We start from the raw sequence: 12,140 nt of genomic DNA on the forward strand, positions 1-12,140 counted from the left end.
GTTGGGTTTTTTTTTATAAAAAAAGACTTCATCTCTCAAAGAATTTCCCCGATGGACTACTCTACTCACTGCCCCTGTTCTGCATCCCCTCTGCAGTTACGTTGTTCCGGTTTCCCCTGCAGCTGTCAAACCTCTGGTTCTTGGCAGGTACTGGAAGAATGAATAAAGGAACTCGCACACTCTCTCTGGGCCAGTGCAACCCTTCCAGGTGCGTCCTCAACTCGGCGCTCAACCTTTCTGGGAAGTCTGACATCTGCGCCCGCACTGCTCACTGCAAGGAGCACCGCAGGGACACAACAACCTGGAGAGGCCTAATGGGGGCGAGGAGGGACGCAGGGAAGTCGCAGGCACTCCAAGTCTTCTTAGGTTGAAAGCGCGGAGAGGCCTCGGGACGGCCCAGCGGAGAAACAGGTCTTTCCACAGAAGACCTGCAGGTCCGGTGGAATCTTCATTCCTCCCGTGTCACCCGGTTAGGCGGGGCTCGGCCACGCCCCTTCGCAACCGCCCCGCCCCGCCCCGCCCCGCCCCGCCCCAAGGCCCCTTGCTCCGCCCTCTGCCGCCAAGCAGGGAGTCTTTGGCGGCCAACTAGGGCCCTTCACGACAATCCCGGCGCTTTCCGGCCGGCCGCGCGGGTGCTGATGTGTCGGGGAGGAGGGGCTCAGCGAGGCTGCCCTCGCGACGCCCCCGGCTCCGACGCTGCTGCTTTGGCCGACCTACCTCCCCGGGGCCATGGCGGCGTCTGCTCGGTCCGCGCGGGTCCCGCCTGTCTCAGGTAGGCTCAGAGCCCCGCCTTGTGGCGAATAGAGAGGGGCGCGGGTTTCAGAGGGGTGAGGGCGGGAGGACTGCCGGGTGGGACTTGGAGAAGGGGGCTCTGTTGGAAAGGGGCTTGTGGAAAGAGATTTTCGTTTTTGGCTTCGGGGTGATGATGACATTTGAGGGCGCTTTGCGGTGGGAGGACTGTAGTCTGAGACAGGTGTTGGGGACATTGCGGGGGGTCCCGGAGGAGGGGCTGCACTGCAGGGATGTTTCGGGTAGTCAGAGTTAGGTGGGAGAACCCAGGTAGACAGAAGCCCTGGGACTGATTTCTGTGATTTGAGGAGGAGCCTGTTTTAAAGCATCCCCACTCCCATACGCGTACACACAACTTTCTCCATTGATTGGTTGCAGATAAAGTACAGAAAGACAAGGCTGGACAGACCTCAGGGTCCCGTCAGGGCAGCCGAATGGGGAAACTCTTGGGTTTTGAGTGGACAGATGTGTCCAGCTGGGGGAGGCTGGTGACCCTGCTGAACAGACCAACGGATCCCGCAAGCCTCGCAGTCTTCCGTTTTCTCTTTGGTAAGTCCAGTTTCTGGGAGGGGCCAGCGTGGTTGGGGTGGGAGAATACAATTGTCTCTTGTCCATTTCTTGGTTGCTTGCTTGCTTAGTGGACTTACCTTCCTTCTCCTAAGAGCTGAAGTTACTGATATCCTGAAAGAGGTCTTTGTGAAGTTTAGGATCAAACCCAGTTTTGTCTCCTCTGATTAGGGTTTGAAGGCCAGAAGTGCTTTGATTTGAGGCTATAAGAAATACAGAGGCAGAGGGACAGGAACCTATTTCACTGGTGGCATGAAGTTGCTCAGTAACTATGCTAAGGACTAGATTTCAGAGAAACGGCAGGGGTGACAGGGCAGACATTTTGTCTGGGACACCCTCATCCAGGGCTTCCTAACTCTTAGGGCACTGCTTTTATGTTTGGAATGGGTTACGGATATGCTGAGATATTACTCCCCTTAACCCAGTGGTTCTCAAATAGGGGCAGTTTTGCTCTCTGGGGGACATTTGGCAACTTCTGTAGACATTTTTATTGGTCACAGCTTGAGGGGGAGAGGGAATAGGTGGCTACTGGCATCTACACAAAAGCCAAGGACGCTGCTGAATGATCTATGAACCACAGGATAGCCCTCACAGCAAATAATTAACCAGTGCAAACTCTGAATAGTCCTGGGGTTGAGAAATCCTGCCTTAACCGGAGCTGTCTTCTTGACCTGAGTAGCCCCTTCTGTTTACCCCAGAGCGTTGGCCAAATACTGCTGTGCTGGGAAATGAAAAATTTTGAGAAGCATCACCCAGTAGGACAGACCTTTATAAATACAACTATGAAAATCTGAACAGCTTTTATAACACTTTGTATACTTCTCTCATTTAATCTTCTCTGAAACCCTGTAAAACAGTATGAGCCCCTTTCACAAATGGAGAACTGTCAGATCACAACAGCCAGCATGATGCTTAAGCACAGAGCTGGCGCTCAGTAATTATTGTTGAATGAATTCTTTCCAGGGTTAGGAAAGAAGTCTGACCCTGGAGCTGGGTGGGCTCGACTGTATTCCAGAGTGTTCCATGGCTCCCTTTGCTGAGGCCCATCGGCCCCCTCCCCCTCTGCCTTCTCAGGGCTGCTGATGGTTCTGGACATTCCCCAGGAGCGGGGGCTCAGCTCCCTGGACCGAAGATACCTGGACGGGCTGGACGTGTGCCGCTTCCCCTTGCTGGATGCCCTGCAGCCACTGCCTCTTGACTGGATGTATCTTGTCTACACCATCATGTTTCTGGGTGAGGGAATCTATAGCAGAGGTGGGAGTATTGACTGGGCTACCTAAAACCCAGAAATACAGAGCATGCTGGTATAATGCCCAAGGTCATGGGTTTCTTATTTCACTTCTTCCGGGACATAATTTCATCCTGCTGGCCTGTGTGTCATCTGAGCTGTGACCCCATAACTCTCTTTAAAAATATTAAAATAACACTTAATTTATTTTTACCTGGTTATAAAATGTCTTGATGACTTTTCTTAATCCCCCTCGCAGCCTGTCCCAGGGGAGATGGGCCTGTGGTGACTCTTTGACCTCTTAATCCTCTCCCCACGAATCCCAGGGGCACTGGGCGTGATGCTGGGCCTGTGCTACCGGATAAGCTGTGTGTTATTCCTACTGCCATACTGGTATGTGTTTCTCCTGGACAAGACGTCATGGAACAACCACTCCTATTTGTATGGTTTGTTGGCCTTCCAGCTGACGTTCTTGGATGCAAACCACTACTGGTATGAGTCTAGGGGAAAAGAGGGAGGGGTTGGCTGCATCAGGATGGTTACCAGAGATGGGGGCCCAGTGAGGTCCTAGGATTTGTCCTAGCAAGTGTATTTTCAACCATGCTTTGCAAAGTGTGGTTACAGGTAGCATTTTGATTTGGGTGGATTTGGGAGGGAGAAGGGTCAGTGAGGTTGGGGCACTTCGGATGACAGAAAGCAAAATGGCTCCATTCCCACCCCTTCACTCTTTCCCTATCTCCCCAGGTGCCTTGATCTGTCCACTTCCTGTAATCCTCTTAGAGAGAAGAAGAGAAGACTAAAGCCAGACATAGCTGTTTTCAGATACTTCAAGGGTGGTCATGTGCAAGAGGGAGCAGACTTTCTCTGTGTGAGCCCAGAGGGGCAGAGTTAGAGCCAAGAGTAGAAGTTACTGTGAGGGAGTCATGTCAGAAGGAGAGGGCCTGCCAGGGCTGCTCAGCTGTGCGGTCCTGGGAGGAGGGAACCCTCCCCCGCCTCTGGCTTAGGAGACCATCTCTCAGGGCAGGTGGAGAAGGGATTTGGAGACAGGGTGGTAGGACAGATGACCTTTAAGGAGTCTTCTCATTCTTAAGTGAAAAGCAAGTATGAGCTGTTAGTAAGGTGGGCATGGGGGGAAATACGTCAAACATCGGATTTGTTAGTGATTTATCAGTCATTAATTAAATTTCATTCATCAGTACACACATGCAGATTCCCCTTTTGTAAACCTTTACATTCATTCAGAGTGGCCAGCTCTGATCATAAAGAATCAAGAGGCCGTTTTGACAGAGTACTCCTGAAAAGTTTCATTTTTATGACTTTTTCACAGTTTGAAAAAAGACCCATCACTTACTGAAGGCTTTCTACATACCAGACACTATACTAAACAGTTTTGATTTTTTCCACATTATAACTCTGTGGGGTCCATAGTGCTGTTCCCATTTTATAGATGAAGAAACTAAGGCTTAGAGAAGTAAAGGCTTTGCCTCAGGTCGTGTAGCAGGTAAGAGGCACAAGCGAGAATGCAGATCTCCAAGACTGCAGACCCCAGCGCTCTTGGCCACGAGCGTAAGCTGCCCCTTTCAGCTTCTCTGCTCTTTGTCTTCTTGAAAACTTGCTTTGCTTCTGCCTCCCCAGAATACATCTGATCTCAGTGGCCTGGTTTTACGGGTCCTCACCCTGGATAAGCTGTTAGCAGGCACCCTCTGGCACTAGACCCTAGTGTCCAGGTCTACGAAATGCCAGCTTCTCTGGGATGTTGAAATTTTTAAAAAAATTCTCTCTCCATATTTTCATACACCTTTAGCTTTTCAGATGTTCCCTCAGATTCATTCTTTTTCACATTCAGTCATATTCTAGCATTGTAGTCTTTTTCCTGAGTTGTTTCATTAGGGCAAACTAATTTGCTTACCAGCACACGGTAAACACTGAATTTTTTGTTGTTAGAACTCACTAGTAATATTTCTGTTATGACTTAAAATAATCATTGTCGCAGCATGCTCATATACTCCTAAAGGGCCTCAGAGTAGTCCAGAGGACCAGAGAGGAGATGGGAGATGTCCTGGGGAAGAGATTCTTTCATTCATTCATTCGTTCATTCACTCATTTATTCATTCATTTTTGTTAGGGGGAGGTAATTAGGTTTAATTATTTATTTTTTCTTAGGGGAGGTACTGGGGATTGAACCCAGAGCCCCACCCAAGCTAAACCACTTGAGCTATACCCTCCGCCTGAGAGATTGTTACATTCCATCAGCAAGGTGGAAATGGGCCTGGACTCAGCAGCTCTCCTCAGTCCTCCTCTCCCTTGCTGCAGGTCTGTGGACGGCCTGCTGAGTGCGCGGAAGCGGAATGCCCACGTGCCCCTTTGGAACTATGCTGTGCTGCGGGGCCAGGTACAGGGTTTTCGGGAAGAGGGAGGTGTTCTCGCCAGCCACGGTCAGCACGGCCGTCCCACAGCCGGACTGCACTCTGCTCTGCCCCTCGGATCTTCTCTTTCCAGCGAGGCTGGCTCTTCCCTTGTTTCCAGTCCCCTCACTTCTGGGTTCTTTCACCTTGTCAGAGCAAGAATAGAGCTTTGTTCCTGCTAGATTAGAATCCTCATGAGAGAAAGAGTAACATCTATGCTTCGTGGTTTTCCTTGGTGCCTAATACTGTGCCTGGCATTGGTAGGAAGTCAGAAAATACTTGTCGGGTGAGTGATATCTGAGATGAGCGAATAGAGGAGTGGATCTGATCTTCTTTGGGCCTTGAATGGAGCTCAGAACTTACTCGTGTCTGTAGAGAACAAGGTTCTGACTCTGCCTGAGCATTCGTTTTGCATTTTGTGTTTGCAGATCTTCATTGTGTACTTCATTGCGGGTGTGAAGAAGCTGGACGCAGACTGGGTTGAAGGCTACTCCATGGAGTCCCTGTCCCGGCACTGGCTCTTCAGTCCCTTCAAGTGAGCAGCAGGGCAGAGGCCTCTGCAGCCGGGGTGCAGAGCGGGTGGCGCCCCCCTCAGGCCTACGGTAATGGCGGCTGTTTCCACTTGGCCTGAACTTTCCACGTGCTTCCCTCTGCCCGCTCATCTTCCTGTTCAGCAGAAGGCAGGGTCAGTGATATCAAAAGATCTAGGCCTAGGTGCCCCCCGCCCAGGAGACTCAGCGTGGGCAGAAACCAAGGGAAAAGAAATAAAGGAAAGGAAAGCGCCAGAACGAGGTGGTTTGGTGAGTGAGTCAGTGCCCCCAGCAGTTGCCGTGTCTCTGGTGTCTCTGTCCTTGGGTTGCCTCCCCGGCCTCTGGGTCAGGATCCCCCACCGCCGGCGTGACGAGGAGGTGGACAGTCAGCCCTGACAAAGCCATGGTTACCAGCTCTTTACAAAACAGACTGGAGCTTCTCCTCCCTGACTTCTCTCTTCTTCCCATTTCTTCCTGCCTCTGGTTTTACCTTGTTCTTTTTCCTCTTCCCTGTTATTTCCCAGGTCCTGAAGTTTGACATCATTGTTGTGTTAGTCAAACGTTCCCCTTTTGAAGTTTCACGTCCCGTATGACCTCCACAAAGAACCTGCCCTCCACGACCCACACTCTTCTCAACCCAGTTTTGCCTTGGAGATCCACTCTTACTTATTACGTAGGGTCTGTTGAAAAAAATTAGACACCCAGAGTGTACGGAAACGAAAAGGGGTTGGAAAACTCTGCCCAAGGATGTCTTTGTGCAGAGTCCTTCTGTCCACCTGCTGGGGTGGACCCTCCGGCAGGGCCCGGGTAGAGAGGTCCCCAGGAGTGCTGGGTTCTCCAGTGCTGGCGCCTGACCTCTGTCGCCGGCGTCCGCAGGCTCGTGCTGTCCGAGGAGATGACCAGCCTGCTGGTGGTGCACTGGTGCGGGCTGCTGCTCGACCTCTCGGCTGGTTTCCTGCTCTTCTTTGACGCCTCGAGGTCCGTCGGCCTGCTCTTCGTGTCCTACTTCCACTGCATGAATTCCCAGCTCTTCAGCATCGGTCAGTCCTGTGGTCTGGCAGGAAGTGGGAAACCCCGGGTTGCAGAGGCACATGTGGGCATGGGAGGTGGTGGCGGGCGCCCGAGCTGAACCACGCGGGGCGCGGTCTCTGGGAGACAGAGACAAGCGGGGAGGAGAGGGTGGGGGCTTCCAGGTTCAGCTGGCACGCTGTGTAGCTCCTCTCTAGGTGAGGACTGCTTTCACCGCCAGCGGAGTGCCTGGGGGTGGGGGCGCCCCAGGGGAAGGGGGTTGAGGGGATTAACACGTTTCCCCAGCCAGACTCCCAAAGTGCCGATTTTCTCCTTGCCTTCCTAGGTATGTTCCCCTACGTCATGCTGGCCAGCAGCCCTCTCTTCTGCTCTCCCGAGTGGCCCCGGAAGCTGGTCGCTCACTGCCCGAAAAGGCTGCAAGGACTGCTGCCCCTCAGGGCTGCCCCTCAGCCCAGTGCCTCCTGCGTGTACAAGAGGGGCCGCGCCAAGGGCGGCCAGAAGCCGGGGCGGCGCCACCGGCTGGGCGCGGCCTTCACCCTGCTCTACCTCCTGGAGCAGCTCTTCCTGCCTTATTCCCACTTCCTCACCCAGGTGTGTGTGTGGGCTGGGGACGGAGGTGACAGCGCTGGGGAGAGAATGGGCTGGTCTTGTAGAGCTTGTCTTGGTAAAGGATGGGCGTGTGGACCGCCGAGCTGATTCCCGCGGCGCTGCCCCCTCAGGGCTATAACAATTGGACCAACGGGCTGTACGGCTACTCCTGGGACATGATGGTGCACTCGCGCTCCCACCAGCACGTGAAGGTCACCTACCGCGATGGCCGCACCGGCGAGCTGGGCTACCTTAACCCTGGGGTGAGATGTCTGGTGCTGACAACCTGCTGGTCTTCAGAGCCTCCGTTGAGCTTTGGGTTTGGTCCTAAACACAGTCATAAAATAACAAATTTGGGTCCACTTGTTCCACACGGCTCCAGCCAAAGGACACATCTTTTGTTGGGGGGTGAAATGGGGCGATGTCAGTCACTTTCCTGAACTGAGATTAGATTTGGGAAAGGTAAGTACCACTAGCCCAGAGATGAAAAATTCTTCCAGAAAGACAAAGTTGTCTTGTTGTCTTTTTTTTTTCTTTTTGCCTTTTCTGGTCAAAACTGGCCGCAGGCAGGGATCTCTCTGTGCCGTTGGCAGTGCATGACCTGCCCGGGAGCTTGATGACAACGAGGTGGGACTGACGTGGGGGTTTGGGGCAGGTATTCACACAGAGCCGGCGATGGAAGGATCATGCCGACATGCTGAAGCAATATGCCACTTGCCTGAGCCGCCTGCTTCCCAAGTACAATGTCACTGAGCCCCAGATCTACTTTGATATTTGGGTCTCCATCAATGACCGCTTCCAGCAGAGGTGGGCAAGGGGAGCGGAGAAGGGAATGAAGTCCAGCTCTTTTTGCCAAGATGAATAGCCCATGCTCCCCAGTGTTGTCTTGCTTGAAAGGCTGTCCTCTGGTGCATGTCCTTGTTGACCTGGTTGTGGGCATAGCTGATTGCTTCCAGCAGGGGGCACCATGATCCCGAAGAAAAGGTAACTCACTTATCTCAGAAGCTGTTAACACAACTCTCCTCAGGTTGCCACTAACCCCACTTCTTCCCAGTGCTCCAGAATCTCTTTCCCCTTCTCTCTCTGTCCCAAACTGGCAATGACATGCTGGCACAGGCCATTTCTTCTTTCTGGAAAGCCCTGTGATGAACAGAACCAGAAATTCTGGTGTGAAGGTGGTTGTGGCCTCCTTAGAACATAGTTTTCTTTCCTAAGGATTTTTGACCCTCGCGTGGACATCGTGCAGGCTGCCTGGTCCCCCTTCCGGCGCACACCTTGGCTGCAGCCACTGTTGATGGACTTGTCTCCCTGGAGGACCAAGTTACAGGAAATCAAGAGCAGCCTGGACAACCACACAGAAGTGGTCTTCATCGCAGATTTCCCTGGTAGGAAGGAGAGCAAGGAGGCTTTGCTGTCGCTCCTCCTGGCTTCCTTGGCCAGGGACCTGTGATGGAGGGGGGGGCGCTCCTGCGGGGAGGAATGTCTGTGAAACCTGACGGGGTGGTGGCGGTGAGGGTGTGGGAGTGAGCCACTCTCCCACGGGGTGGGATGAGAAGCTGTTGCCCCTGGCAGGGCTGCACCTGGAGAACTTCGTGAGCGAAGACCTGGGCAACACAAGCATCCAGCTGCTGCAGGGGGAGGTGACCGTGGAGCTGGTGTCGGAACAGAGGAACCAGACTCTTCAGGAGGGAGAGAAGATGCAGGTATTCTGCCTGAATTCATAATGGTATGAAAGCTGAGATGAGTGGAGTTGATTTATCATAGACTCAAAATGCTGTAACGTTACATTAATGCAGCTGCAGTGGGGGCTTAAAAAGCAAGGGCCTCGTGGCTGCAGATAGCCTCATTCAGGATCCTAGAGCTCAGTTCCTTTGGACTCACAACCACAGGAACAAAGATGTCTGGGCGTGTGTGCTGCAGGGGGCAGGGCGGGTGAGGTAGCGCGGGGAGCTCACGGCTGCAGGGAAGGCCGAGGATGCAGTGTACCTGCCTTTCCCCTTGGCAGTTGCCTGCGGGCGAGTACCATAAGGTGCACACGACATCGTCCCGCCCCTCCTGCTACATGTACATGTATGTCAACACCACGGAGCTTGCGCTGGAGCAAGACTTGGCGTATCTGCAAGAATTAAAGGAGAAAGTGGAGAATGGAAGTGGTGAGTTTATGAAGATTTGGGCTGCGGTAGCCCCCTTGACAAGCAGTCAGGGTTGTGAATAAGGATTCAAGAAGGAACTTGAAGTGTCTAACTGATGAAAAGGGAGCTGCAGGAGAGAGAACACTCTCTCTCGATGATTCCTCTTTTTGTCTTCTTTCGGGTAGAAACAGGGCCTCTACCTCCAGAGCTGCAGCCTCTGCTGGAAGGGGAAGTAAAAGGGGGCCCCGAGCCAACACCTCTGGTTCAGACCTTTCTTAGACGCCAGCAAAAGCTCCAGGAGATTGAACGCCGGCGAAATGCCCCTTTCCACGAGCGACTCGTGCGCTTCTGGCTGCGAAAGCTCTATGTGTTTCGCCGCAGGTCAGTTTTACCCACAGCCGTACTTGTTGCCATCAGACGTCTGCAAGCTGGGTAACTTTCCTCTGGTGAGGGTAACGGTGGGGACTCTTTCCCCGGAAAGGACCGTCCAGTGCTAAGTCTCTTTCCCCCTCCCCATTCTCCTCTCCGGGACCGAATGGAAGAGTAAATGTCATGTCTGGTGGCTGGCTGCCTTGTTCCGCCTCAGCTCATCTCCAGCCTCCCGTGGGTTATTCCTACCCAGCCCTGGAGTCCTCTGCCAGACTGTGGAAGGAGCGAGATGCTTCTCCAGCTGGGATGGAGGGAGGGGCCAGCGGGGGGAGGCTCTCAGTTGTGCCTGGGTGAGGGGTAGGGCCAGGTGCCCCGCTGGCTTTGGCAGGGATTCCCGTGTGTTGAAGCAGGCATTTGGACTGGGAGGCTTTTCCTTCTTTTCCAGCTTCCTGATGACTTGTATTTCACTTCGAAATCTGGCACTGGGCCGCCCTTCCCTGGAGCAGCTGGCCCAGGAGGTGACTTACGCAAACTTGCGACCCTTTGAGCCCGTTGGAGAGTCAAGTCCTTCAAACACGGATTCTGCAAGTCCTGATCCTCCTGAGCCACATTCTGACCCCATCCACTCAGAGTTCTGAGGGAGGCCGGACACTGGGAACAGACATGGGAGCAGCCAGTCACAGGACCATTATCTATGCAGTGGACATTTTAAAAAAAATCACTTAAGACTTTTTTAAAACATTTTTCTCCTATCCATAGCTCTGTTAAATTCAGAGATGATAGATTAGAGGAACCAAGGAAGTAAAGCAAAGATAAGATTTATGAATCCAAGATTGAGGGGCTTGGGAAGGGGGTTAAGAAACAATGTGAGAATATCTTTCTAGGCTAAAGGGGATAAGAATCAGGTAACATGACTGGCTCCGTGGGGAAACAGATTTAATGTATGTGATGAAAATAATAGCTGGCTGTTCTCGAGTGCTTGCCGTTTGCTAGGTAGGCCCTGTGTGAAGCACTGTGCTTGTGTCATTACATTTGGTCCTTGATGGCCATTAGCCCTGTTTTACAGTTGGGGAAACTGAGGCTGAGATGTAACATAATTTGCTCAAAGACATATACCTCATAAGGGATGGACTGATGGTTTGAATCTCAAGTCTGTTTGACTTAAGGTCCTGCACACTGCCTCCTGTAATTTTTAGAATCACTGACGATAATTCTGAAATGATGTAGCTTAAAGCTTGTCTACTTAATTGTAAGTATTAGGGTGGTAAGCAGGCTTTAAGTGTGTGTGCAGTAATTTTCTCTTCACTGCAATTCTGGTTCCTTCTCTGTTCCTGCTATCTATGCAGCCACTAAGTTTTCATTAGCAGTTATGAGAGTATTTAGCACAGAGTTAAAGTAAACGGAAATGTAGATGGTTGGTAGTAGTATTGCTCTAAAAATAAGCTTAGTGTTTAGTATTAGTCTAGCCTTTAGTCAGCAGGTGGTGTAAAGATGTAACCAAACTTTTTGTGAGAGATTAGGGAATGTTTACAGCCACTTTCTAGGTTTGGATGTACAAGGTTTGGATATGATTCAGGAAGATCCTCAATTCTGCGAAAATTCAAAGGCCTGGCACTGGAGCTAGGAAGTAAGAATACATAGAATAATTAAAAAAAAAAAACAAAAAAACCCCCGAGGCTCCTGCTCTGTGACCTCACGGCCCTGAGGCAGAGACTGGCAGTCCCTATACTTTTGATAAAGGACTGTTTTCAGGCTTCTCTTCCCATGCCCCCTCTCCCCCCATCTGAGTTCTCTCCTAGGCTGCTGCCTGTTCCCTGTACACACTTGGGATGGTTATGTCCACTCCATGGTTTCCAGTGATGCTCCTGCCCAGGCTCCCTTCCTGTGCCCTGGGCCTGTGCATCTATCTAGCTCCACCTGGATGTCCCTCGGGGCTTTCACTGTCCTAAACAGAACTGGCATTCATTCCTAACTCAGACCTGCTTCTCCTGTATTAGCCGGATGGCAACTTTTTTTTTTTCCCCCCACTAAGCCAGCTGACTCATCCATCAGCCTTCTTTCTTCCCTTTTTCTCACATTTCTTAGAATTTCAAGGCCCATCAGTTCTACCTCTTACTTCTTGGATCTATTGATTTAATCTCTACTGCCTCTGTGTTCTTCCAGTCTTTATACTGGAGCCATTAGGGGTAGACAGAGCAGAGCGGGGCTGCTGTGCAGTTGTGTAGCTTGGGACTGAATGAGGACACCTCCCTGAGGCCAGGTGGGGCCTGGCAGTAAGTCCCTCTGATTCATACAAGGCCTCTTGTGGGTCAGCGGCTGCTGTGCTCCAGGAGGCATCTTGCTAACCGTGTGTGGGAACTGCTTCTCAGTCCCTTTGCAGATCTCAGTGACACACAGTGAGCCTTAGCACTATGTCCTTTGCCACTAGGGTCAGTTACCTTGTTCCCCTTACACCCTCCCGCCCTTTTTTTCACTTGGTAATAAAGGTAACTTTTCTCTTTGA

The 12,140-nt window shown here is 51.9% G+C and overlaps 1 protein-coding gene across 1 annotated transcript; it reads left to right on the forward strand.

Moving 5' to 3' along the window:
- Positions 1-624: 624 nt before the first annotated feature.
- Positions 625-12,140, forward strand: GGCX (gamma-glutamyl carboxylase). The gene is made up of 15 exons (XM_006203794.4): positions 625-772; positions 1,168-1,338; positions 2,431-2,589; positions 2,911-3,076; positions 4,898-4,976; positions 5,418-5,524; positions 6,396-6,559; positions 6,874-7,139; positions 7,268-7,399; positions 7,792-7,943; positions 8,352-8,521; positions 8,709-8,839; positions 9,142-9,289; positions 9,454-9,649; positions 10,083-12,140. Exons 1-15 carry the CDS (start codon positions 730-732, stop codon positions 10,273-10,275), a joined length of 2,277 nt encoding a protein of 758 aa, XP_006203856.2. The 5' UTR covers positions 625-729; the 3' UTR covers positions 10,276-12,140.

This window comes from Vicugna pacos, chromosome 28 (assembly GCF_048564905.1).
Source record: "Vicugna pacos chromosome 28, VicPac4, whole genome shotgun sequence".
NCBI lineage: Eukaryota > Metazoa > Chordata > Mammalia > Artiodactyla > Camelidae > Vicugna > Vicugna pacos.